The sequence below is a fragment of the Balearica regulorum genome, chromosome 3, assembly GCF_011004875.1.
Source record: "Balearica regulorum gibbericeps isolate bBalReg1 chromosome 3, bBalReg1.pri, whole genome shotgun sequence".
Taxonomy (NCBI): Eukaryota; Metazoa; Chordata; class Aves; order Gruiformes; family Gruidae; genus Balearica; species Balearica regulorum.
In genome coordinates, this window is record NC_046186.1 from 34,268,657 (window position 1) to 34,296,377 (window position 27,721).

General features: G+C 40.8%; 1 protein-coding gene across 3 annotated transcripts in view; it reads left to right on the forward strand.

Annotated features, from left to right (window-relative positions):
- Positions 1-27,721, forward strand: part of KCNQ5 (potassium voltage-gated channel subfamily Q member 5) — a 297,242-nt gene that overhangs the window by 221,664 nt on the left and 47,857 nt on the right. For all 3 annotated transcript variants that reach the window (XM_075747513.1, XM_075747512.1, XM_075747514.1), the window contains exons 3-5: positions 525-651; positions 23,007-23,182; positions 23,589-23,714. In XM_075747513.1, coding sequence (XP_075603628.1) covers positions 525-651; positions 23,007-23,182; positions 23,589-23,714 — 429 coding nt within the window. The remainder of the gene's footprint in view (positions 1-524; positions 652-23,006; positions 23,183-23,588; positions 23,715-27,721) is intronic.

Here is a 27,721-nt window from a genome sequence, read left to right on the forward strand (position 1 = left end):
ACACTTGCATGTATCTTAACCTACTTCTGGGAACAAATTGATTTCCTAAATGCTTCTGCATCCTCTTAATCACTTCACCTGTATATTGCTACAATGAGTATATACCTACCAAAACATTCAGCCTTCGAACTATGAACTGATTTTATGGATGTGGATATATAACATATATTCTTCACTAGCTGTCTAAATTAACTGTGGTCTGATCCTCAGTATCCAAAGTCATTGAATATTTTGCTTTGGTATTTTTTGAGTATGATTCAGTCCTTCAGTGTTTCATAGTTAGTAGCAAATCTTAGCAGATATTTGATGTTATTCAGGTTAGATTTGGACCCTTCACCAGGAAGCTCTAGGGACTGTGTTTTGTGTGTAGATGTGCAACTGTCCTGGGGAACAGGAGCCTAAGTTTGGCTTGGGATCTTCAGGTGTTCAGGGTATACTAGTAGACACATACAGTGGCCCTAAGTTTCCTGATGCTTCAGTGTTGGTTATCTGTAACAGGCATTTTTCTTATTTTCCATTTCTAGGAATTTGTCATGATTGTTGTCTTTGGTTTGGAATTTATTATTCGTATCTGGTCTGCTGGATGCTGTTGTCGATACCGAGGATGGCAAGGAAGACTGCGCTTTGCAAGGAAACCATTCTGTGTAATAGGTGAGTGTCCAGCTCTGGTTTATTTTAAGATAAAAATAAAAGCTCCCCCTTCTGTTTTGCTTTTAAATGAAAACTAATGGAATCAGACTCTGTTTACAGTAACCAGGTCTAAATCCAGAATAACTGTGTGTCACCTGTCATCTGCCCAAGGCTTTTCTAGATATAAAATCACAAAGTCACTGACTACCAGTCAGCCCATGTTTCTTACATTCTCCACAAGACATCTTCCTATGCATAGCATACAGCTGGCGTGTATATTGGAAGAATGAGAGACTGAGAGATAATCTCCTTGAAAATCATGGGAGCTGTATGCATTTAATGGGCATGAATATTAGACATCTTGAATATACACGCATACATACCACGAACATTGTTGTGTACATTGCGTTCTCCTACTTTAACCTCTGTGAACCAGACACGTGTACACTGCAAGTTTGAAAACCTACCTAGAAATGTCTTCTGACAACATTGCTGCTTCCTCCGTTGCTGTTCTCTGCATGACAGTCCGGGTACCTGCTCTGCTAGTGACTCTGGCATAGGATATAGCATACTTCTACAACTTCTTCAAGAGACTTGTCCTTCCCTTTTTTGCTCTAGAAATTCTCTCTGAAGAATGGTGAATAGGCCTACAACCAGTCAAACCCCTATTTTTTAAAAAGAACCTGCAGGAAAACAGTTTCCCAATAAAGCTAGAAATCAAGGATGGCTAACCAAATTAATTTGATGATTTCTTATTTTTTTCATGGTTTGGAGCAAATGGTTTTTACAGGACATCTGCGGAACTTCAGGATATCAACGTTCCAACTTCTCTCTCAACTTCCTTCCTCTCTCCAGCCTTTAATTTCTTCTGCTTGTATCTTAAATTAGCTTATAGATTGATTGGGCCAGGAAACGTATTTTCCCATGCGTCTGTACAGCAGCAAGCACAACAGAGTCACAGGCTTATAGCAGTTACACACACAGGTCTCAGTGTAATGATATAACAATATTAACATGTAGATGAATGCAATCCTGGTCTAAAAAAGTTATGCAGTGTCCCGTGGCATAGCAGGCAGGTGCACTGGTTAGGGCTCATGTGTAAAGCAACACATAAAGTAAGAGGAGTAAACTCTGGAGTTTACTTACTGGAGTCTTTAGCAAGAAGTGCATGAGTAGGTGGAAAGGCATCTCAGACTGTCTCCCTCTCAGAAGGAATCACCCCATCTATGCTATTGTCTGATGCTGTGAGGAGAGGAGGACGTATCGGGATTGGCACTTGTTTTGTTCAGGCAGCAGGGGAGGTGGGTAGGTACCCTACCCAACCCCATCCAGCGCCAGGAGTTGTACACTTGCCCAAGGTGCCCACGGCTGGCCAAAAGGGAAGTGGAAAGAAAATTCAAAAATTGTCCCAGCCTTTACCAGCCACCTGTCAAAGGAAAGCTAGAAATTCAGGCATTCACTCTCCCTGGCATCAACAAACACGGCTGCTCTCCTTACCCAGACTTACCATTATGCCAACATTTTGTGGTGCTCACAAAACTTTGCAGTAGTCAGGTTTTGTCAGCACACAATCATATGAAAGCACCAGACTGTTAATTTAGTAAAATTAATCTACTTCAGCCATTTAGAACTTACTAGAAGCATATACGTCTTTAAAGAATGTGAACTGACTAAAAGCATTTGACATCTCAGAGTGGTTTGCTGCTCTCCCAAATGCCATTGTGTGGGAACACTAGCAGTTTGTTCGATTCAGCTTTCATTTCTCCTCCCTTTTCTGTCTCCACTCAAGTGGCGAGTTTTCTGCCACTGATTAACTTCAGTGTGAGGTGTTAATTCCCAGCAAAAGTCAATGGAGGGGTTCTTCCTCGTCCAAAACTCTGCATGTTATCACGGGACGACTGACGTAGATTTTCCCCCTTTCCTTTAAACAGCTCATAGCCACCCTCCTACCATTTGTGAAATAGTTCAGGCTCTCCTGGCACAGGCCACAGTGAGTGTAGGTGTTTACTTCACTTGACTGTGGTTTTTCTTCCTTTCTCTGGAGTTCACCTGCTCTCCTTGTTGTGCCTATGTTCACGTAGACAATCTCTAGCCTTAAAAGCATCTTCAATCTCCCCCTTGCAACTCCATTACTTGCTAGCAGAATTAATTAGTATCCAACAGTCTTGTGCTTGCGGATGCTTTCCTGTGCTGGTTAGTTGGATGAAAAGGGAACTTTGTGCTGCAAAACACTATACAGCTACCAGAACAGCTGCTGGAAACTAAACCAGTAACTTGAATTTCTTGCCATTAATTATTCTGTGTCTCTCTTCTTCTGTTGATTGATTTTTGTCCATTTCTGGACTTTAGCATTCCTGAAGGGAGTTTCAGAAGTTCAGCATCACTACAAATTTGATCTTTTGAGGAAGAACCTTTAGCAAGTCATCTTGCAGCTCTTCCTACTTAAGGTAACTACTGACCTGGCACCTCGACTTTGCAGTCATGGAAGAGTGTGCCCTAGCAGCAAAGGCCAACAGCCTGTATTAGCTAAAGCACCATCAGTAGATGAAGACACGTGATTATCTTGGCACTCATTAGTCCACCTCTGAGATACTACAGGCCATTTTCCTCCTCCAACACCGTACACACAAGATGTCAGTAAATTGGAGTGAGTTCAGTGAAGGCCACCAAGATGATTGGGGCTGGACCACTTGCCCTGTGTGGAGAGGCTGAGGGACCTGGGCTTGGTCAGCCTGGAGAAGGGATGGCTTCAGGGGAAACTCTCTGAACTCAGTGCTGAGGTCTCCTTAAAAGCACATGGCCAGTTTCAGCCTATTACCTTTCATGTGTTTGTTTAATTATTTACTAGCTCGTCCATTCAGTTATTCTTTCTGCTTATTGTTACAGTGGAACAATATAATATTTTAGAAGATGTAATTTGTTTGCTGTTAAGTAAATTTTCTATGTATCTATCTCCAGCAGATCTGTCTCTGGTTATTTTTGTGATCAAACACAAATCATATACAGGGATGGCCTGAGAGGTAGAAATAATAAATTTGAGGACTGCCTTAAGAGTCACATTCAGACAGCCTTTATTTTTTTCCATTAATAACCTAATAACCAGGGAAAAAATATTCAGGGCCAAAGCTCTGTGCTTACAGTAGTATACGTACAATGTCACTACCCTGACAAATTAGTTCATCAAGCAACTCTGTGTGCTACCAGGTTCGTAACAATATCTATCAAATTATTTGACAGTTTTGTGCCCTTGTTTATTTCTGTGAAAATGGGAATAATAGTGTAGTATTAAACCTTGATTTGTATTTTGTTCTGTGTCAGGAGTTACCTGCCATTTGTCATTTTCTCTGGTTGTATATCAGCTTGTGTACATAATGTAAAGCGCATATCAACATACCATCCCAGGTACTTGAAGTACATACTTAAAGATGTACTTACTTCTGCAAATCCTAAATTTCCCCGGCATATCAGTCTGAAGCTTGGCTGTTAACACTGAAGAGCAACGTTGCTGTGTCATACTGTGCAGACACGTGGAAATCAAGGCACTGCATCTCCTAGCTGCTGCCTCTGGGTGCCAGGGGCTCTGACGCCGGGAAAAAATCTGTGTCTGCCTGTGCCTTAGGGGCAGCCGTGCTCCCTGAAGATCTCTGCTATAAAAGAGGACATGTCTGCTAATCGGGAAGAAAGTAAGGCATTCCCTCACTGTAAAGCCGGTCAGGGAGCATATAACATTTCTCCAGGGCAACTAGACTTTCTGATGGTCCAGCCCAGTGAAAGATTTCGTGTATTTCAGTGAGTCTATTAGCAGTTTCCCCACAGCTGCTTCTATTTTACCTCTAGTCAAGCTACAGCGTGATGGAAATGTCACAAGTTCAAATTCTGCTGAGGCTGCAGAATGAACAAATTCCCAACAGGAAGTTCAAGTCCATTATCTGTAATCAGGCTCTTGAACTTCATGGCTGGCAAACCTCATTTCAGAGCATTAAGTGATAGCAGCGGCTGTTGCATATTACTGGATCTATTTTTCATTAATTAGAGTGGTAATGAACCATCATATGGCACTTTTGTCAAACCTTTATAAACAAATCCATATCTAGTATGTTACAAGATCTGCTGAACTTTTAATTTGAATTAATTCAATATATTTATGTAATGATATGTTGTGTGTCTGTCACCTTGGTATTTTGACACATTATATAGTTTAAATACAGACAGATAGTAAATCTCCTGCTCATGATAAACAATATAAACACCCCCTTTCCAGTATAGTTTGAACTCTAAATAACACAGCGATGGTCTGTAATTAAGTATATGCTTGACCAAGGAGACACATCTCTCATCACATCTCATTATAAATCCTGGCAAAACCAAGCTCCAGCAGGAGCAAATTCCATGTTGGGGGGCAGCTCACCTTGAACTCATCTCAGGATCATGCTGCCCACTTCACACCAGAAAATACTCTGGTGGTGGTGGTGGTAGTAGTAGTAGTAGTAGTAGTATTAAGATTCAAAATTGAAAGTTCATCAGATAATTTCAGCAGCCATAACTATGTGTAATGAACAGAGACACTCTTTAGGCTAAATTGGTCCCAAATTGTGTAGGTTTTTAAATCTAATATTTAGTGTCATACTTCATGTTTGATAATCCTGGAAGTACAGTTTTTAGAAAAGCATAGGAAAAATAATATCTTCTCAGTATCATCTATGGGCCTTATTCTTTCACATTTACTTTTGGCAACTACTACCCTCCCTGCTGAGAAAGGTACCGTCTGCTATGAGTAAAGACATCAGGCTCTGGTCTTCACTTTCTAGAAGTTATGTGTCTGCTATTCAGAAGTTTGTTAGTTTGATATGATGCAATTCATGTTGAAATTTCTTTCTGGTATGTGCCTATATTTGTTGATTGGCATGGGTTTTTTGATCTTACACTAGTGTCACTACCGTGTTATTTTGAGTAGAGGAGTGCCCACCATGAATTGGGCAACCTAAGTGAGGTGTCTAACAATTTCTTCTTTACCACTGGGCAGCTGTGGGTAGGGTCACATTTCATCTTCATCAGGCTTGGAGTCTGAGGTTTTGATCTGAGGGCTGAGCCTTTTTTGCATCTGTATTCTGTGCATCTGCTGAGATGTCTGCTGATGAAGGAAGTCAACAAGGCTAGTGTAAGATTTCTGAGGAAATGATTTTTCATTGAAAAATATTGATTAATTGAATTCAAAGTAATTTTTGGAAACAAACTAATTCCCTTCTCCCAATGAAAATATTAAGTCTAGATCTTTTTCTCTTTATCTCTCCCAAACATGCAGAATAGCCAATAATACAGTTTCTGGTTTCTGGGTAAAGTATGGTTAAATTCTTGCTCTGGCAGATTTGGAGCAGGAAATTACAATCTCTCGGCCCCACTGAAGCTATCCAAACGTCAATAAATAATTCTTAATTGGTCCAGAGAGAGATGCTGATTTACCCCGTCATCTGGTGTTAATTGTAGTCATCTGCTACATGAGAAACTTTTGTTCACCTAAAGACTAATCAGTCATTCATAAATAGACAATTCTAGCAGTACAAATTAGAAGAGATCCACACCAGAAGAGATGGAATAGGTTAGAGCGCTGGGATGTGAAGAATCAGAGAATGAGGACAGGTTTGTGACAGAAAGCCTCTTAAAAGCCAGAGACATTTTACTAAAAGGAATTTATTTGTGATATTAGAATTATTGTGTTAGACATCTATTAAAGATATTTTCCCAAGCATGAGGTAGTTCTGTCCATTCCAAACAAGACTGATATAACTCAGTACCTGCACTAAAATGTTTAGCAATTCCTAATTCAGTTCACTTTTGTTAGGAAAGTGTCCTAAAGTCAAATGTCACAGTCAAATGATTTAGAAATAATGAGGTTCTCTCTCGATACTCACCTAGATTCTCTAAATGACTTATGGAGTCTTTCAAATGATTGATGATTTCTCATTTTTGAATAGCAGAAAATGTATTGTAGTATAGTACTACTAATTATAACTTAATATTATTAAATACTATATATTATATAGTATAAATCTATATTATAGAACTTCCAGTGCTGCTTATGAGCCACAAGGTTTCAATGACTTGGAAATGTATAGTAAGAAGGAGATAGGCAACTGACAGACCAAGAAGCAATCAACATTTTCTAGTTTTAGACTTGGTATGTTCAATTTTGCTCACATTTTTTAGGGACTGGCTTTAAACTTGTTGCTACTAGAGATGCCGAGTATATGAAGATGCTTATAGAAATACCTTTTTTTTCACTACCTGTCTTTATTCGATTTGGGATGTTCATATCCTGCCTTACTATGCTGAATTCCCATCATATCCATAGACAAGGTAGCTGCTCAAATTTCCATACATACATGTAAATTCTCCAATCCAAAATTAAGTAGTTGATGTAAGCGCTGGTGTGGAGCTTAGAGGTAGACAGAATTGTGCTAAATTCAATTGTCTGCCTACCTCAGCATATGGAATCTCAACAGCAGTAAAATAGTTGGTTTGTTTTGCAAATTTTATCATTCCTAGTGTCTAAAAAAATTATATTTTTAATGAAGTAAGTGAATAACATGTCATAGCCTAATTGATATGCAAGGAAATAGCTTTCTTGGCTCATTTCCAGATGTTGTGCTGCCAATCAGCTGCTTTGGTGTGTGAAATTTCTCGTAACTCCCACCTCAGATCATCATCAGCTTTTTCCTATAGCTCCTCTGTGCGAGGAATTGCTGCTTCAGTGGCAGTACAAGTTTTCCTTTTGCAGCAGTGAATTACACTCTCTAGGCAGAAATCTGAATTGTTTAGGAACATTTCCATATTGGTCCAAAATAGCATCCTCTATTACACTAGGTGTTTGCTATTTTGGACTTTTGCAACTGCCCATTGCTCTATCCTTGGCATACGTGCAGCCTCTCACAAGACTGCGATATCCCTAGCTTGTAGCACTGCTTTATTTCAAAAGCCACTTTCAGTGTGTCTTCTATTTTACTAACATACCTATACTTACTTAGGGGTGCTTTGGCAGCATGTTAACATAAATTTAAATGTTAATGCCTCGGTGTGGTACATTAGACAACTGTCAATCTGACTATTTGAGCCATGATTGACTACTCTTGCAGGTGTTAGTCAATCAAATTGTGCTTTCTCTCATGGTATCCCAGCCTCAGCCCTGTCAGCCCAAATGAAGAAATTTGGGGTGGTCTAAGTGGAGTTATTGGCTTGGCATATACTGCAGGAATCTTTCTAGAATGGTTTGAAGTCGCTATGCAGCTAGGGGAAACTTAGTGAGAAATGAAGAGAGAGAAGAGAAGAGAAGAGAAGAGAAGAGAAGAGAAGAGAAGAGAAGAGAAGAGAAGAGAAGAGAAGAGAAGAGAAGAGAAGAGAAGAGAAGAGAAGAGAAGAGAAGAGAAGAGAAGAGAAGAGAAGAGAAGAGAAGAGAAGAGAAAGAAGGGAAGAGGAGAAGAATATTTTAGTTGAAAGGGACCGACAATGATCATCTAGTCCAACTGCCTGACCAATTGAAGGCTGACCAAAAGTTAGAGCATGTTATTAAGGGCATTGTCCAAATGTCTCTCAAACACTGACAGGCTTGGGGCATCGATCACCTCTCTAGGAAGCCTGTTCCTGTGTTTGACCATCCTCTCAGTAAAGAAATGTTTCCTAATGTCCAGTCTCTAGGGTGATCTACCTGATCACCCTAGGTATTGCATTGTGGGCAACTACTTCATTCACATTTTTCTGTAATTACACTTTTACTAATCCTTGTGCACTTTGTTCCTTTTACATTCACTCTACAGCATACAACAGTAAGTGGCATGCTGCTATCTCATATTTGCAGTATGTCTTTCCATCTCTTTGGTACTTTTAATTTATAATTATTATTCTTATCCCTGTTGAATGTTATGATTTTATTGCTGTCTTTGCCGAAGACTAGTTTATTTCTGTCCAGGTCATCTGTGTGTGAGCAAGGTCTTCAGGAAAAGGGTTGTAGGTGCAGTCATTTAAAAACAGTTGTTTCATTTTGCTTGGCTGTATTGTCATTTAGAAACGTAGGCATTTTCAGTTGCTTTAGAGATAGCGTTTGTTTCTTCAAATGCAGTATTCTGGTATCTGCTCAGCTTTAATTTGTTAAGTGGCAATGCTGACAGTTTAAAACACAAGAATTGCCCACTCATGTTCAGTATAGTCAAATTGATTGCCAGGTGTCTTCATCCAGCCTTATAACTAGCTTATTAATGATCACAAAGCTTGAAGAAATTCAGTTTCCACAGATGTTTCCATTCTTTTACATCCCTTCAGAGAACCGCGTGTTGCCACCAGCACTGCTAAAGTGACTGATGGGCAGAGTAGTCCAGTGGGAATTGCAGAAAATCTCTATTTTTATGATCGTGCCTCGAGTGGTTACACTCCAATGGCTACATTAGAAAAAGACTTGTGTACAAGATAGAAAGTACAAGTTTTTAATTCCTCCTTTTTACAGGTGCTGTGTTAAATACAGCAATTAGGAAGACTTTGTCAATGTAACAACATTGTTACATTGTGTAACAGAGTTAGAGTATTTATATCCGAAGTTTAATAAGGCTAAGTAGAAATATTTGCATATTTCTAAATGGCAAATTGGGTGTATTATGCACATTTTACTTTCCTCTCTTCCCTTCCTTTAAGTACTGGGCTCTCATAGCCTGTAGTCTCCTCTTAAAGAAAAATTACATTTTTTACCTTTAAGTTGGTGCTGATAACTCTCAAAAGCGAGGATTTGACCTTTCCACTGATAGATGATACTGCTGTCAATAACAGATCTAAGGAAGGTGTCCACCAGATCTATTTTACATCAACCTATGTAAGCTCTGAAATGGTGTAAATGCTCATTTGAGCCTGGCCTAAGCCATCCCTGACGCAGAAAGAGGCAGCTCCAGCCACTTGCTCCCACCCTCAAGCCACCCAGTCCTGGTGCCCCAACTCATGTATGGGATCATCTTGGGAGCAGCCAAGGTGAAGGCAGGGCCCCTTCGGCCCCGGGGCTCACCTCTGCCAGCCCAGCCTGCTCGTGAGACCCCCATGCTGGGGGCAGCTTCATTTCAGGTGAAAATGTTGTGAGGCAGAGGGGAGAGGTTGTCGTGCAGAATGACATCGTCTACTGTATTTAACATCTCATTTTGGGATTGCCTCCTGTTGGGTTTGGGAGAGTGCTACCAGATCATGGTGGCTGCAAGGTGCCCCGCACTAGTGTTTTCCAAAACATACAAAGCTTCTTGCTGGGACAGTAGTCCCTCTTTGGCTACCCACCCACAAATTGCAGGTGGGGTAGCAGCTGAGGGTAAAGAGTGGATGGAAATCTCTGGTTCTGTATCATCTCAGTAAACTTGGTATTTACAGAAATAGAGGAGTCCCAGGAGGCACTCACACTGTGTAGACATCCAAAATAGTTGTGCAGCTTAGAAATGCAATTTCTGGGTTTAGGCAGCAGGGAGAGAGAGGTATATGCCTCTGGAGGACAGCTCAGAAAACTTAAGGTAGGAATTCATCTCTCAGTCAACACTGAGGGACCCATGTTCCTGCCTTCAACACCTGCGTTAGATAGCTAGATACTGGGTACCTCCTGTTTCAGCCCACCCCATGCATTTGAGAGCAGATTATTAATACTGTCTCTTCCCTCTTCACCTACAAACGGGCTTTTCCTTTCCCTCAGAGACATGCTCTTCTCTCCCCTGCTCTTTTCAGCATCTTTACTTCTCAGTTTTTGCCCCTCCACTTTCACCCTCACACCCAGGATTTTTCCATTCCCACATTTCTTTGACCTTTCTGGTCTCATACCACTTCATCACCTTCACTTTATACACAACTTGGGAATGCATTACACGGATGGTTCCAGACACCGTGCCTGCCTGCCCGTCCCTGAGATTTTAGAGTATGATCGAAAAGGCTGTGCAAGTGCAGGCTCCTGCCTATAGATTCCTACCCGTGTGGTCACAAGGACCCAGCACAGAGATAGCACTGCTTCTCCTCCTGGGCTGGATCACGTAGGAGCCCCATTTGGTGTCTTTGTACACGCTGACTAGTGCCAGGTGCCTCTTGAAAAGGTGGTAATACCTGTAGCCCAAATTGCCAATCACACAATATTTTTGTTCAGACATTGGGTAATCAGTGACTGACTCATACAGGAATTTGGATCCCCTGAAAAATCTAATTCCAGCAGTTTCAGGAGAAACATCCAATCTTGTCTTTAATTTTCCCTGGTTATTCCTTTATATCCCGTGGCAATGAATTTTACAAGTTAATTGCATGTTGTATTTCTTTTTATCAGATTTAAATTGTCTTTTGATCTCACTTTTATAAGGAAGGGTAAATAGGAGGCATCCAACAGACTTTCTTATCTTCCGCTAGCTTGCATGCCTCTATCTGCCATCTCATATTTGTCTTCTGACTAACCACTCTTAAATTATTGAGCCCTTTCTCCATACACAAGTCTTGCCATGCCTGTAGTTATTTTGGTTTTGGGTTTTTTTCCTTGCGGATAACTTTGTGGTTTTCTTACAGTCCAATCTAATGATCCTCTTTATTCATCAGGTGTGTGTGTGTCTGACTATCCATCCTGCTGCTTTTCCCTCCAGAAATCTTCAGGTTTTTTCTGTCCACAACAACAGCCTTTTTCACTAAGGTCTACTATCATCTAGGAAAAAGCCTCAGACATAATAAAGTGACTAGCAAACCTTCTTTTCCCAGGGCTCGTAAGGCACAAAACAGTTACTAGGCAGAATTGTTTGGTGATTGGACTCGATGATCTTAAAGGTCTTTTCCAACCAAAATGATTCTATGATTCTATGATTCCAAGATTTATGCGAAAGATCTGCGTGTGTTACTCATGGTTTGTGTTTTTGGTTGGACACAAATTGAGTTGGTGAACACTGGTTCAAAGATACGGTTTTAAATGTGTTTCTGTCAGCCTGTCTTAAAGCCAAATAAAACTCCTACTGAATAAATAGTGCTTTATTCCTTCTGGCAGGTACATATTAATAATGTTAAGGATCAATTATTGGAAAAGGCTAATAAAATATAAATCCATGAAAGGCTTGCAATTGAACTTAATCTTAGCTTGCAGGAGGCCCTTAGATTTTTAAGATTTATTGAACCAGCTGTTAATAATATAAAGATGTTTGCTGAGGACTTATTCAGTCCATAGAAAGAGTGTGTACTCAACAGGGCCATGAACTTTAATTGCTAACAGTACAAAGACAGGTGAAATGTTCCCATTAATGCTGTTATTCTTATCCAGACTGAATAAAAAATGGTAACCATAACTACAATTTAAAATTCAGTGTTTGTTGAGCTACTGTGATTCTCAGCCCACAGAGAAATATTTTGGCTATTTACAACAAAAGGTAAAATGATATATTTTGATTTATTTGTCATTATGGTCTGAAAGTGTGCTACTTTTACACAGGAACAGTGTACATATACTTTTAGTACATTGGCATAGTAATGACTAACATCGATTGATTCATTCTTGGGGATGGAATTAGGATCTCATTATAAATCTTGATTAAAAATGACAAAAGAAAAATCTGACCCATCTTCCTCATTCTGGAATTTCATAAGGCAGTATTTCGTTTTCACATCTAAGAAATGTCCAACATTGACTTTTTGAAAATATTCCTTGTTTTTCTGTTTCAAAAATTGTTTGACCTACGGAGCCCAAATTTGTTGTATTTGATTAGCTTTACTAACAAGTGTCTTTGACTTGTTTCCAGTTTTGTTTCATTTTGTTTGGGGGCAACATACAGCGGTGTGTTGGTTTTGCGTGGCAAGGTTTTGGTAGCAGGGGGGCTACAGGGGTGGCTTCTATGAGAAGCTGCTAGAAGCTTCCACTGTGTCTGATAGAGCCGATGCCAGCCGGCTCCAAGACGGACCCGCCGCTGGCCAAGGCCAAGCCAATCAGCGCCTCTGTGATAACATATTTAAGAAAGACAAAAACAGTTAGAGAGGGCTTTTGCAGCCAGAGAGAGGAGTGAGAAGATGTAAGAACATCTGCAGACACCAAGGTCAGTGCAGAAGGAGGGGGAGGAGGTGCTCCAGGCGCCGGAGCAAGATTCCCCTGCAGCCCGTGGTGAAGACCATGGTGAAGCAGGCTGTCCCCCTGCAGCCCATGGAGGGAGGATGAGGGGGTGTAGAGATTCCACCTGCAGCCCGTGGAGGACCCCACACCGGAGCAGGTGGAGACACCTGAAGGAGGCTGTGGCCCCGTGGGAAGCCCGCGCTGGAGCAAGCTCCTGGCAGGACCTGTGGATCCGTGGAGAGAGGAGCCCATGCCAGAGCAGGTTTGCTGGCAGGACTTGTGACCCCGTGGGGGACCCATGCTGGAACAGTTTGCTCCTGAAGGTCTGCACCCCGTGGAGGAGACTCACGTTGGAGAAGGTCGTGAAGGACTGTCTCCCGTGAGAGGGACCCCACGCTGGAGCAGGGGAAGAGTGTGAGGATTCCTCCCCCTGAGGATGAAGAAGCGGCAGAAACACCGTGTGATGAACTGACCGTAACCCCCACTCCCCGTCCCCCTGTGCCGCTGAGGGGGGCGGAGGTTGAAGCCGGGAGTGAAGTTGAGCCCGGGAAGATGGGAGGGGTGGGGGAAGGTATTTTTAAGATTTGGTTTTATTTCTCATTCCTCTGCTCTGTTTTGCTCGTGATGATAATTAGAGAATGATCTCTCCCTGTCCTTATCTCGACCCGTAAGTTTTCTTTCATTGTACCTTTTCTCCCCTGTCTAATGAAACAGGGGAGTGATAGAGTGGCTCTGGTGGGCACCTGGCCCTCAGCCAGGGTCAACTCACCACAAGTGGCATCATATGGTAAAGCACTTGACTCAAGGTGTAGCGAAGACATACTAAGGTGCCTGCGAAGAAAGGGATTTACTGGTGCTGCTCGGAGTATTCATAGATAGAGGAAACATGGGATAGTTCTCCTCCTTGACGTAGAAAGACTATATAGCTCCTTTCTGTGACTGAGGCAAGAAATCTTAAGCTAAGCATGTTTCATTAGGATAGGCTGAAGAAATACGCTAAGTATGGGACCAGCGTAAAAACAAATATTTAGCAGAAGGGTGCATGAATTCAGTTTTGACAGGTTTGACAGAATTCAGGTGACAGGTTTGGACAGGACTTGTTGGTGACAGGTTTGGACAGGACTCTGGACCACTTTGCTTTGCAGCGTCTGTGTGTGTGCGCTGGGAGCTGGTGGCGGGGATTTACACGCTTATTCATCCTGTTCAACGTGCCGCGGAGCAGTAAGCTGAGCTGCCACCGTATCGTGTTTCATCAGTTACTGCCAACCTCAGCCAAGCGGACGCTCTCGCCCCGGGTGAGGTATGAGCCAGGCTGAGACCCGCGCCGGGGTGCAGTGACACCTCCAGCTGCCAAGGTGAGGTCCCACACGGCTTGAGCCTGAGCTGTAGGGCTCGATGTTGTCTGCCCTCGCATGGAGAGGCTCGCCAGCGACACGCCATGGGGTTCAGCCCCGTTTGCACACAGCTGCTTTGCAGAACTGACCTCATCCCCAGCTCTGGGGGCTCTCATCAAATCTGGCGTTTCAGCGTCAGGACACGGTGCTGTAGCTAATCCTCACAGTGTTTGCAGTTATAAAACCTTTGAACTGATCTCCTAAAGCATGTTTGCAGTTTAACGCAGAGTTTATTTTCCATGGCACTGAAAATACGTGAAACGTAACCTATTTTGTATTATCTTGTGTCAGGGTTTAACGCCAGCTGGCAACTAAGCACCACACAGTAGCGCTTTTATAATATAAATACATATGTATTTTATATTATATATTACTTCATTATACATATTATGAGGGGGTTATATATTATATAAATAATACTATATATTATTTTATATACATGTTTTAAATTTTGATTTATTTTAAATATTTTTAATTTCCACCATTCTCTCTTTGCTGTAAATAATAACTTTACATGTTGGTGAGCTGCTTTTCTAAATAGACTCGCTTTGGCTACATAAAATTAACATGTATCCTAGAAAGAAAATATCTGTATTTCCAGGAGGTCACTTGCACTTCACATTGAAATATTCTGCTTACTCAGATGATTCCAAAACATTGCAAATTAAAACTATAGATGAAGAGAAGGGTTCAAGATGGTTCATCTCTTCTGATGGAGTATTGCTCAGCTGATGAGTAAGAAAAATCCAAGTTTCTATGCACAGATCAGTTTTAGTGGACTCCTTAGAATTTAAATCAGTGACTAATGTAGCCATTTTCCATTGTTAGAAGAAAAAAATCAATAGAGTAGAAGTACTAACCTCTGCATTATTTTTTAATTTCACTTCAGTGCCTAGACAGTATTACACATTTTTGTGTAACTTCTTTCTATGTGCCAGTGCCATACATCCCTATCTTCCTGTTTTTCAACAGCAATAAAAGTCAATTTTCACACTCATCTGTGTTTATCTCTGTGAATTATCTCAATACACAAAACTATTTCACTTTCCTACTTCTAAAAATACCAAGCCGTTTTGCATCTTGAGAAAAGATTACAAAAGGAAGCGAAATCAGCAGCTTGTTTTGCCTGTAATGACAATGAAGATGGTTTCCATCCAGAGAGTGTTAGATATTTGAAAACACAAAGACCTTTTGGCTGGAGTGACAACAACATCTGCAAAAATCAAACGGCGTCATCCATCCCAAGAATTTCCTGAAGATATCCTGCCAATTACTTTTACTAGTAGGTGACGATTAATCATAACCTGTCTGGCATCTGAGCAGAGAGATCTGATCCCTGACCAGAAAGAAAAGCTATACTCAGACATAGCTGAAAGAAAATTTTGCCAGGACTCAAGATCCTGAGTACCATTATTTTTAGTATATGCAAAACTCGGAATATCTCATATTGCTTGGGTGTTTTTGTTGTTGATGGTTGTGTTCAGGCTTTTTTCCTCTGTAAAATTGAGGCCTTATTGCTGTAAATCTGCTCAGCTCTTTGTGGGAGGTGCAGAACTTAGCTTCCTGCCTCTCCCAAATTACGCTTGAGATGTTCAGGTGATATAATTCAACAGATGACATTAAGCTGTTTTGGGGGGGGGGGTTAACAGGCAGAGAATAATGCTTGAGCATATCGTATTTCAGAGGGTCAATTCAGGTGACCTCAAAAGACTCCAAACTAGTCTCTAAAAATCCAGTTTGCAGATTTTGACAATATCTTGCACATACTGAATTGTACTTTATCAATAAATAGTTCTGCTTCTTCTAATGGGATCATTTACACACTATGATAACATTCATCATCTTTCTAAATATGGTAATATTGACCATCTCTCTGTTCAGAGATGAAATTACAGGTTTAATCGTTAAAAAAAAAAAAAAAAAGAGTTAAGATTCTGGACATTTTAAAGGTAAAAATACTGGAAATTTTTGGTTTCTGGGATAAATACTTATGCAAGGTCACTGGAAGTTCAGACCATATTAGCCCAAATTTTTCTGCCATAACTATGTGAAATATCCCACTGATTTCATAGCAAGGGGACTATTCACAGAGCAAAGGAACTACCACCTGGTAAAAACATCACAATTTGCCTTTTTTTCAAATTAACTGTTGCAGCATACTCTAATCATGATTTTTATTCTTTGCCCTCTTGAACCGGTAGAAGGAAGTGGTTAATTCCTTGTTTGAAGCTAAAAGCATTTTTGCAGCCAGTTATGATGAAATGACCTTTTCCATTCTATGACCTTTCTCAACAAGTGCCCAAGGAATAATGATACAATTATTTCCCTCTCTGAATACCCCTCTATTAGGGTATTCAGAAGCCTTAAACTCTATGAATGTCTCTTTTTTTTTTTTTTTTTTTAGCTACTCCACAGATACATAAAATACACCAATAACCAAATATGTTACTAGGCTGTGCAAAAAGTCTGTTGTTCCTATAGACAAGTTTGCATAAACAGACCTTTTCTTTTAGGAATCTGGAAAAGAGCAACCTTATTTTCACATACTGATGTATGGCCTAAGTCAGTCAGGTGTCATCAGGCTATACCTTAAAGTGCTTTAAATTGCCAATTTATATCAGTTTAGGATAGAGCCCATTGAATATATTTTTGTTACCATGTTTCTATAGCGTGACGTGCTCAAATACAGTGCTCTGGAATGTGTGTTAACTTTTTTCTGTAGTATCTGATTAAAATTCAAAGTACATTTCTACCTTGATTAGATGACACCCTCTGGTCCCGGCCAGCTAGCTGTGGACATTATTGTAGACAAATTGAAGGGAGTTCTGAGAATAGCAACAAACACGATGAAGCTACTGGAAGGACTGATACACAAAGAGATATTATAAAAACTAAAATGCTGGTCATTCCCTCCCTTCCACCACTCACACCTCCTAAGTACTCAGAATAGAAAGTTTTTAATTATTTCTGTGTAGTTGTTGTTGTAAATCTGGATTAAAACTTATTTAAACTCCTCAGCGAGTGAGAACAATTGCTCACTGTGCTGCAATACACAGACATAACCTGTGCCGTGGTAAGCAGACGGAGCCGATGTCAAAGCCCCCTTGGTGCTCTTAGTCGATGATGGAGCCCAGTGGCTCTATAACACTGCAGAAACAGAGTGCTGGTGTTTTCAGGAGTAACTTTGAAATTTAGGATAATGAACTGTCCTGAGAACCATTCATAAGAAATGACCACTACAAGCCGTGTCTTTTCTCTGGGTCATAGATAATAACTCTAGCCCAAAATTAGACCTTAGAAGGACAGCCTAAGGGCAGCCTAAATTTGGTCATACGGTTGCTACTTAATTTCCTTTGTGAGTTAATACAGCCGCAGGCTAGACAAACCACACTCTTGAGATTTTCTGCTTATTCCTGCAGTTTTAGGGGCAGATGTGTCCTACTCTTGTCCTAGCTTGTTGCCTCTCTGTACTGTGCTGTAGCCAGAGCAGACACAGTAATTGACAGCGATTGCAGTTTCCTGTGTGTTCTTAACAAGGATGTGTAAACTCAGAGCATTTTCTGTGAATCTATAGCAAACGCTATTTTGATGATATAGTCATGATCCTAAAATGATTAAATATTGTTCACTTTCTATTCAGCTAAAATCAGAGAAAAAAAATATCACAAGATTCATTTAAACTGTATTGGCTCAAAGTGTCATTTTTATTTAGAAGGAAAGGATGTTCCAACACATCAGCATTAAATGCAGGCAGCAAGAAAAGCTGTCTCTAACATCTTCTTATACACTAAGACTTTGAAGAATAAGGAAGAGAGAAAGATAGTGCAGGTTTGTGTATTAGTTTGAGGGTGTACATGAGCTTTGAGCAGGTGAGAGATTGTCATTAATTACATTTCCTAATATCATCCTGACATTCTTTCTGTAATTTTAGAGATTGTCCTAATGGCACATCAAGGCTTTGGGGTGTTTTGCAATATCCAAATAAAGCTTCTGTGTTCATCCTTTTACCTATATAACTGGTCCATTAGCATGAGACCTATGAATACTGGAAAATCTCACAACATCCAAAAAGTTCATAGTAGGAAAGTTACATTGAAAAAGTAATTAGAAGTAAAACAATCTGATGATTTGTGATGCCTCCTTTTTTATCATTGTTAATCTCTCAGTCACAGAGTTGCCATTAAAAGTGGCAATTAGAATGGTGCAATGGCACCATTAGAAGTGCTTATAGCTTAGAGATGCTAACTTCCATCAGTAACCCAAGTGATCCAGAGTTTCCGACCGACTTGAGCAGTGTAAGGCAGCCCAACGCTGGCCTTCCTCTGTGAAGTGGGGAACTCAGGCTGGCACATCTCTCATGAGCTATTCAAGTTTCAGGTTGTTGCATTACTGGGCTTCAGTTACTTGTCTTTAGTTATATGTCACTATTTTAGCGAGATTGGACAATCTATTACACGCATGAGTTATGGGTTCATCTTTTTGTGTCTTTCAGGGGGGAGCCTGATTGTTAGCATGGTGGCTGCCAACTAAAAAAGGCTTTGTTAAGTTACTATTAACAAAACTTTCATCTAAACTCAGGGGTTTCTTGAGAGGTACCAGGTGAACTGTCTGAAGTGGAAGAATTCATTGTTTGAAATTTAAGTTGAAATGAAGTGTTCAAAAGTGAACACTGCAAAAGCTGCTGAGAAGATCTGAAATCTCAGACTGGAGTTAATGAGGGAGGATGCTACCTGCAAGGATAAAAATATGAGAGATATTCACTAAAGAGTGAATAAAAACAGCATCATAGCTGAAGAGACGCTTAACATTTTGGAAGGTCATACACAAGATATTAGCTTTGAAAAAATCAAAGAAGTAAATGTACATCAGAAACTTCTAATAAGTCATTACAGAGAAGTTTGGAATTATACTGCCCATTACCCACTCTCACTTGAATCCTCAATAAATTAATTGAAATGTTGCTATTTACTTCTTCCTGATCTCCTAGTTTTGCCACTAAAAGATAAAGAGGACAATATTGCTAGAAGTTTGCTAAAGCATTCTTAAGATACAGACACACCAGGGAGATATTAGCTAAATTCAAGTGGAATATGAAGGAAGTTCAGAAGAATATTTTTGTCTCTTGCTTAAAAGAGGGCAAATGGCACCTGAGGTATGTTGGATAAAAATGTAGCAGGGAGAGAATCATAAAGTACTTAACTTTTCATTTTTCCGGGGGACACTTAGATAAGAAAACCAAGCCAGTTTAACATATTCAGAAGTGACTTTCAACTGTTGCAAACTTTTCTTTGGACTCTGATTTCATTCCAAGAAGGGTTTGTTTTGATTTGTCTTACACCTGTTCCTGGCAAGTTAAACTATGCTGAAATAATGTGCCTGCCTGCCTTCACTGCCTCCCAGGGACACACAGCCAGGGAGGGCTGCCTTAGGCAATGGACACACTCTTTCCTTCCATATTCCCAGCCTGAGGAGTTGGTGGGGGTGGTTTGGGGAGAGTGGGGCGTGGGTATTGTGAAGAGATGATGAAGATGAGAGAGTAAGGTGTGAAAAAACCGCCAGCAGCCTGGGAAGGCTCTCTTCCCTCCAATTATTTTTTAAACATGTGCTGATGCATTTTCTGCTCGCCCGTTTCCTCAGGCTCTCCTCCCTTTGCCTCTTCCCATCCCTACCCTCCATCTAGCAGGGTATAACCAAGTAGATAACGCCCTTGGACTAATACTTTAAAAACGGGAAAAGAGAGCTATGCTGCCGTTGGCTTCTTTGTCTCTCACGGTCAGAGGGGACCAGAGACCCTCAGTGGGGCAGAGGGTTCTCAGCAGCACAGGGCAGATGGTGTGTGGTGCTGAATTCATTTGAATTTTTTTTAGTGGGGGACCTCCAAGGAACTCCATGCTGTAAGGAAAGCTGCCAGATCTCCTGGCATGGGCAGGAATAAAGGCAGAGGAAAATCATTGGCTTTTGTAAAAAACTGTCCTATTGAGAGTGGCTGAGGGTAACCAAAACCCCCAGGAAAGACTTTAATAATTTCCAGACCAAATGCATAATTCATAATATTTGGGTGACCTTACTCTTTTTTAAGTTCTAAGAATGATTTGCAGGAGTACACGCTGCTTTTCTAATGCTACCTGATTTGCTGATAGCCAGTCACCACTAATTAAAAATGGCTGTTAAATTTGCTGCTCTGCTCGGAGCAGTGTGGGACAAGCCAAGCTAGCCTTGCTGTCATGTTAGTTACCAGGGACACTCTTTCTTCAGCACAGCCAGTATTGCTCAAGGCTTTCCAGCACACCCTATGTGAGCCTCAGATCCAGACACACCTAAATATAGAAGCTTGCTTGTAGTTGGGTACGTGTGTGCTACATGTCTATACTTCCAGTATAGTCGGTCAAGACCTAGGGCTTAGTTCAGCAGAGTACATAGAGGTGTCCGCTGTTACATGATATTCCCTGCTCTCCAGCGACTTCTGAAGGGCACAGCCTTCCCAGGTCTGAGAGCATAGCTGCCAGACCTAGGGCATGTCTCAGATACCTTAAGGCATCTCAGATGGCACTGGACAAATTAATATGGGCAGCTGAATGGAGCCTTTTTTGTACCAAGCCCAGAGTATGAGTCAGCAGGAGCCTTTCTGAGGATTAGCTGCACCTCTCTCAGTTGACGTGATTTCCTTGTGCTGCACAGGGAGTTCAGACACCTGCTTCACAAGTAGGCACCTAAATTTAAATATCTTCATGTGGAGCTGAATCCCACTCCATCTATTTTTCTGATCTCCATTAGAATTTGTTATGTCTTTATCGTTTCCTGGTCAGTTGTCCCACTTCTGAATTCTCACCCAGCACTCCTGCATTTGGTTGTTGTGCTCTTGAGACTTGTACTGTGCAAAGATGCCTCAGGGCACTTTACCCATTTCTGGCTCTTCTCAGTCTCTGAACCTGTTGGATTTACAAAGCAAATCCAGTTTTTTGGTAGCCAGTTATATCGTAGCCACCTATGATCCACCTATGTAGTACCCAAAGGCATTTTAAAATGTCAGAGTGTAAGACAGGCAGAAGGTCAGCCTAGTCTAACACACGAGGTCCAACAGTGACACTAGCGAGTAGTGAACAGTCAGGGAAGATTATGCAAGCAGGGCAAACACACAGTCATATTTCTCCATAAAATCTCTCAGCTCCCACAGCCTGCTACTCAGAGACATCCTGAGCCAGAATTAGGCTTTTAGTATTAGTAGTCCACGATTAAATCTTCTCTCATGAGATCATCCTGCTGGCTTTGAACCTATGTAAACTTTTAGCATCTTGTGACAAGGATGTTCACAATTTAACAAGAGACTCCTTAAACCACAGGTTGTCTGTACTCTTAGTATTGTAATAAGAGGACAAAGCCATCCATAGTTGAGTTCAGAGAAACCTGGGATGATTACAGGCAAAGGGTATTTGGACCTCAACTTACTTTGGTGAGTGAGCAGAATGAACCAGGGCTCTTTCCTACTGTACTGGAGCAGGCTAAGGAAACACTCTTCTGCTTGTAGGTATGGCCAGTCTCTCTCACCGCTTGCCTGTGGGGGGGCCTCTTCACTTACTGGGTCATTCTTGACTTGTAGGAGCTACGCTTGGGGCAGGATGAGTGTTCATACCCAACACAAAAGAAGCAAAACTCATGTCAAAAAGAACTTGCTTTCAGTTCTTTACTGGCAAACATGCATTTAGATTATCCTTCCGTAGAAACATACAAACACTACAAAATACTAAGATTTAAAACAAGTATTGCTTACAAAGGCTCTTTAAGCTTTTAAAGAAGGTCAGGAAATTAATTATGAGGTGATGAAGTAACACAGAGCTTGTTCTGTGCTTTTCCACTCCGTGCACACCAGTGTGTCTGCCCCAATCATCATAAAAGAACATTATGGTTTCTCACAGCATCTGTGTGTCATCACTGTGCTGCTTCTCCTCATCTCCCTTTAAATGCTGTTCTGGCTGTAAGGGCAGTTGGCTGATTAGTTCATGCAGAACAAACTTGCTCTCACAGCTTGAATCTGTGACCTGAAGAAATAAATCCTAACACTTGCTGGGCTTCAACAAACTTTACAGGCTGCCAGCTAAAAGAATGCTTCTGAGTACCCAGCACTGTATTCCTTCCTTTCCAGGAAATGGTATATCATAGAATCATAGAATGGTTTGGGTTGGAAGGGACCTCAAAGACCATCTAGTTCCAACCCCCCTGCCATGGGCAGGGACACCCTCCACTAGACCAGGCTGCCCAAAGCCCCATCCAACCTGGCCTTGAACACTTCCAGGGAGGGGGCATCCACAGCTTCTCTGGGCAACCTGTTCCAGTGTCTCACCACTCTCACAGTAAAGAATTTCTTTCTAACATCTAATCTAAATCTACCTTCTTTCAGTTTAAAGCCAACATCAGGGGAGCTGTGTCCAGAAACTACATGCCTCAGCCATACGGTGTTTGTACTCATAGGAAATTAATACATGTGCTTGTAAGTCCAGTTCCACTGGACTCTCACCACTGGGGCTGCTCTATTTTTTTCTTACCTTTGATTTCTTTTTTGCCTTTTCATAGGAAAGTTGCTATGGGAAAACATGTAAAGGAAAAAAGTTCTAATCCATCTACTGATTTGTACAGTTTGCTACACCAGGCTTCAAAACTCCTACATGAGGTTCCTTCAACACTGCTCCTTTTATCCATATGTTTTCAAAATTATTACCCTCAGTTTTCACACTGGAGGGTCCCGAGGTAGTTTTTGACACCAGCCCTTACGTCACATCCCTACCTCAAACAGGAATCTCATTGCCTCGGATTCCCACCTACTGCAGGAGTCTCTCTTTTGTCCCCTCGTTCAGTTCATTTACATGTATGTGTTATTTATTGGTACTTGGACATTAATGTTTTCTGTAATGTATTTCTTTCAGACATCATTGTTCTCATCGCTTCAATAGCAGTTGTTTCTGCAAAAACTCAGGGTAACATTTTTGCAACATCAGCACTGAGAAGTCTTCGTTTCCTACAGATCCTTCGTATGGTGCGCATGGACCGAAGAGGAGGCACTTGGAAATTATTAGGTTCAGTAGTTTATGCACATAGCAAGGTAGGTAATCCTAGATGCTGATTTTGTCTGGTTGATATCTTCACTTGATGTGATTCAACAAGATGCCAAGAAGAAATATATTTATCAGTTTTGAGCAGAACACCTAAAATTTTCTGAAGTAACATCAATTGTAATTGGCATTAGCACAGATACATCAGGCCATGTTAAATGCTAACAGTTTTTAGAATATGTTGAAGATGTTGTCCTTGATATGCAGTTTTAATTTAATATATATTGGTGAAGTTGCTGATTTGGTCCACTTTCAGAGAAAATTTGTAGGGAAGCATTTGACTTTTAACTGCTCAAATACCGAAAAAGTACATAGATCTTTTCATTATGTCTTCCTTGAAATGCCATTCTGTTCAATCTTTCAAATGGATATTGATCTATGATTTCTTTTATCTAGGAATTAATCACAGCCTGGTACATAGGATTTTTAGTACTCATCTTTTCATCTTTCCTGGTTTATCTGGTGGAAAAAGATGCAAATAACCAATTCTCCACATATGCAGATGCTCTCTGGTGGGGCACAGTAAGTACAGAAAAATAATATGCACTCTTTAACCAGTGCTAGAGTGCTTTGAATTTCACCTACTGTGGATTTTAACTTAGTGTGCGGTTCAGTCGACTGTTTTCACTGGCAGAAAACTCGTCTGAGAAGCTCCCTCCTCCAGCTATTCATTTGCACGTCCATAGTTCGTTTCACCCCATCCTGTGGAACAGCTGTTTCTGTGTTTCTGCTGCAAACCAGACGACTAAACCTTCAAGAGAAGAAAGCATTTTATTTTTTAACCCAGATCCTTTCAGTAATACAATTTGTAATATGGTCCCACAAAGAGCGGCTTTGATCCAAATCCGAGGGCTGTAAGCTGCAGTGCAGGAAGAGGAGCAAGCGTCAGGAAAGAAAGAGGGAAAAAATTCTTACATCAACTTTGCGGTGAAGGGAAGAGTATCATCCGCACCCTTAGAATGATGTTGTTTCTCCTTCCTCTGGACCTTGAGCACAAAAAGCAAGAATAAATATTCCCATTCTGGCTCAGCAGTGCTATTTTTACAGGTGTAAAAGACCTGATTTAGTTGAGCTCATGCTTAACTATCAAATCAATTGGTTTTACTTTGTTGAAAACTGTGGGATCTAAATACATGCCTGACTGCTTTTCTTAAAGAAGGATTAAAGGAATGCTTACATGTTTAAATAAACTAGGCTTTATATGAATAATGAAAAACTAGGTCTGAAATTTTGATTTTTTTTTTTTTTTAAAGCCATAATGTGCAGGGGAGGTTGCTTAAAAATGCCCCAAGTGAGCTAGAACTCCTGCACCGTGTGTGAGTTAGGCAGCTTAAGAAATCTGCCTCAACAAAGCCTATGGCAGAGCTATTGCCAGGCAGTATAAAACTGCTTTTCTTTTCCTTCTGATGCAGTAGAACAAACACCATGAACTCTGACAGTGTCTGGGTAGTGAAATGATGCCTGTGAGATCATTAATGCTGACATAACCTAGAGCACTCATTAGTTTTCCCAGAATAAGTGCGAGACCTGAACCAGCTTCTGCCACCTTTCCTCATCAGAGGGATGCAGAAATGAAGCTCTCTCACCTCAGACCTGCTGACAAGACTTCATCTGGACTCAGAGCATGCATAGATGGACTGTGCAAAAGCCTTTTCCAAAATGCTTTAAATCCTTGAGAAATATTTTTAATAAGTTTTGTTTACATTTTGAGCAAAGGTCAAGGTAATTCCCTGTTAGTAGGACTAGTTTGTGTATTTGAAATTTGTTCATCTAAGGGTTAATCATTTGTTACATGCCTTCCCTAGAGTCTATATTTCTGTGTTATCAGTGCACAAAATTGGGAGCTTGGAAAAGCCAGACCTAGCAGGTCATTTTTTCCTGAAACTTGTTGCTTTCAACCATCAAGGCAGATCTCTGATAGAATACACATTTTTATCCTGTAATCCAAACACATGTAAAATTCATATTGGCTAAAGTCATGAGAGAAGGTTTTGCCCTTAGTTGCATCACTGTAGTTTATTTTGTTTCACTTTTCTTCAAAAGCTGAGGTCTAGGTTTTTCCTTAAAGCTTTCTAAGCTGCCTGTATTGACACGATTGTGAAGCATCTGGCTTGGGATGCTGGTGTCCTCGCTAATGGGTCCCCTGGCTCCAGCAGTCTGCAAACACTGTTGCCCATTTGGGGGTGGCAGTGGGAATGTGGTCCTGAAAGAGACCCTCCTGTGGCAGTGCCTGGGTCTGGGAATGCATGTTTTCAGGCGTTCGATTCCCCAGAAAACACCCTCTAGTCCTCTGCAAAAGCTGTGTGTGACTTAGCACTGCCTAGGCAGGGAGTTTGGACTAAGCAGAGGATTGCACCCACCTGCCAGCAGGCAATAGTGAGGGGAAACGTGCACGAGCAACAGGAAAGTCCCAGCAAACTCAGACCTCAACTCTACCATCTGACTGAGGTTCATGTTAGATCCACGTCCTTTTCCCTGAGCAGCTCTAGCAGCAGAAACAAGATCTTTATTTTAGAGTTTGCTTCTCCACTACCTGCTGACTGCTATTTTTTAAGGAAAAACCCTGCTAAGAAATAATCATTGTATAAAGTGGTGCTTAAAATATTTTGTACACTATGAAGTGAAAATGTATGACTCATAGGTCAGATAAGTAGTGCAACTGAGAAAATAGGAATCTTTTCTTGACATCAGCAGGAAAAACAACAAATTGTAATCAAAAACCTGAAAACAATCTATATTGTATATTTCTATATCTTTTCTTCTTTCCCCAGTGTGACATGAATACATTTAAATTTTTAATGTGCTTAAGTGCACAAAGTTACTGAAAATCAGTGTTCCCCCTTACCTGTTATCTTTGCCATTTTAATAATAGTATTTTTTGTATAATATGTAAAACAGTATGTGGGAAATGCATAATGTGCTTCTTAGTCATGGGTGTTTTTACTGCCAGAGTAACCCACATGCAGATTTTGAAAAGGTCAGATTGTGTGGCATTCTAGGGGAAATCAATCCTTAGTCTCATTGAGTTGTTTATTTGCAGAAGTTGTTCTAACTTAAACCACAGAGTATCTCCCAAATCCCAGACTGAATTCTGTGAGGCAGAGGTACAAGAATGAAAAGACTGCATTGAGTCAGGCACAAATAGTCGCTTTAAATTTCAAGCTTTGAGAGACACTTATGCCCCTCCTTTACAGGACCAGACCTAGCATTCAGCAATTAACCCATTCATTAATTCAGATTATTTGAGGACCATACCCTGCTATGGTCATTTCACTGACTCCATTTCTGAAGCCCGTATTTTCACACTGAAACGAAAGGCAGGATATGGCATCCTAATTTACATATGAATACTCCACTGTATTTACAATTGCACATTGTACCATGCAACCCGCAGTTTAAACATCACGCTAATGTTACTATTGTGAATATTCTTGTGGTTGGTGTCGCCTCAGTGCTGCCTAACACAGCGGCACACAACAGTGTGAAGAGCTCAAGTTGAAAATTTGCTCTGGTAGAGAAGGTAAATTCATTTAACAGAATAGAATAACTAAACTATACAGGAACAAAAGCTCAAATCAAAAACTTAAGTATGTCAAAACCAAACCATGCATGGTTTTCTGAGAACTGCTAGTATCAGCTAGAACTGTGTGTGCTTATAGTGGCATTTGGTTTGTACGTTAATTAGTTTTACCTGCAAATGTAATGCAATTAAGATTCTTGTCTCTCTTACACATTTGACAGAGTTTCTCTTAATAAGTCATTATTTTCTAGTACTATCCAGTAGTTATAGTTGGATGCAGAATGGGTCTGGCACTCCACAGTGACCTCTAGGTGAACAAAACATATTACAATGAATAATATTGTCACAATTACTAGCTCAAATGAGTTAATATTGATGACATTTTTCCCATTTAATGTAATGATAGCATGAGCAAACTACTTTTTTTTCAGTTAATTGATGTCAGGTAAAGATTCAAAAGGTAAATACTGCTAGCAGAACATAAAATGACATCAGAAAGAAATATTAGGGGACAGGAGGGCCTTCTGGGTCCTATCTCATCAAATTGAAGGCAGCTAGGTTATATAATCACGTTCATTATTATATTACCTCACTTAGTATTAGCATATTTATTAGCTCCAGCAATGAGATATAACAGAAGTTCTATCGTCATTGTGAGTTTTGAGTCTAGCCAGGTGACATGCCTGCCTTGGCTGGTCTATCCAGACACCTAATTTATAGAAGCAACCAAAACGGAGTGTTTCGCATCTGGTACAAAAGATAGGACTCAGCTAGCTCATTTATAGAATCATAGAATCATAGAATGGTTTGGGTTGGAAGGGACCTTAAAGGTCATCTAGTTCCAACCCCCCTGCCATGGGCAGGGACACCCTCCACTAGATCACGTTGCCCAAAGCCCCATCCAACCTGGCCTTGAACACTTCCAGGGAAGGGGCCTCCACATCCTCTCTGGGCAACCTGTTCCAGTACCTCACCATTCTCACAGTGAAGAATTTCTTTCTAACATCTA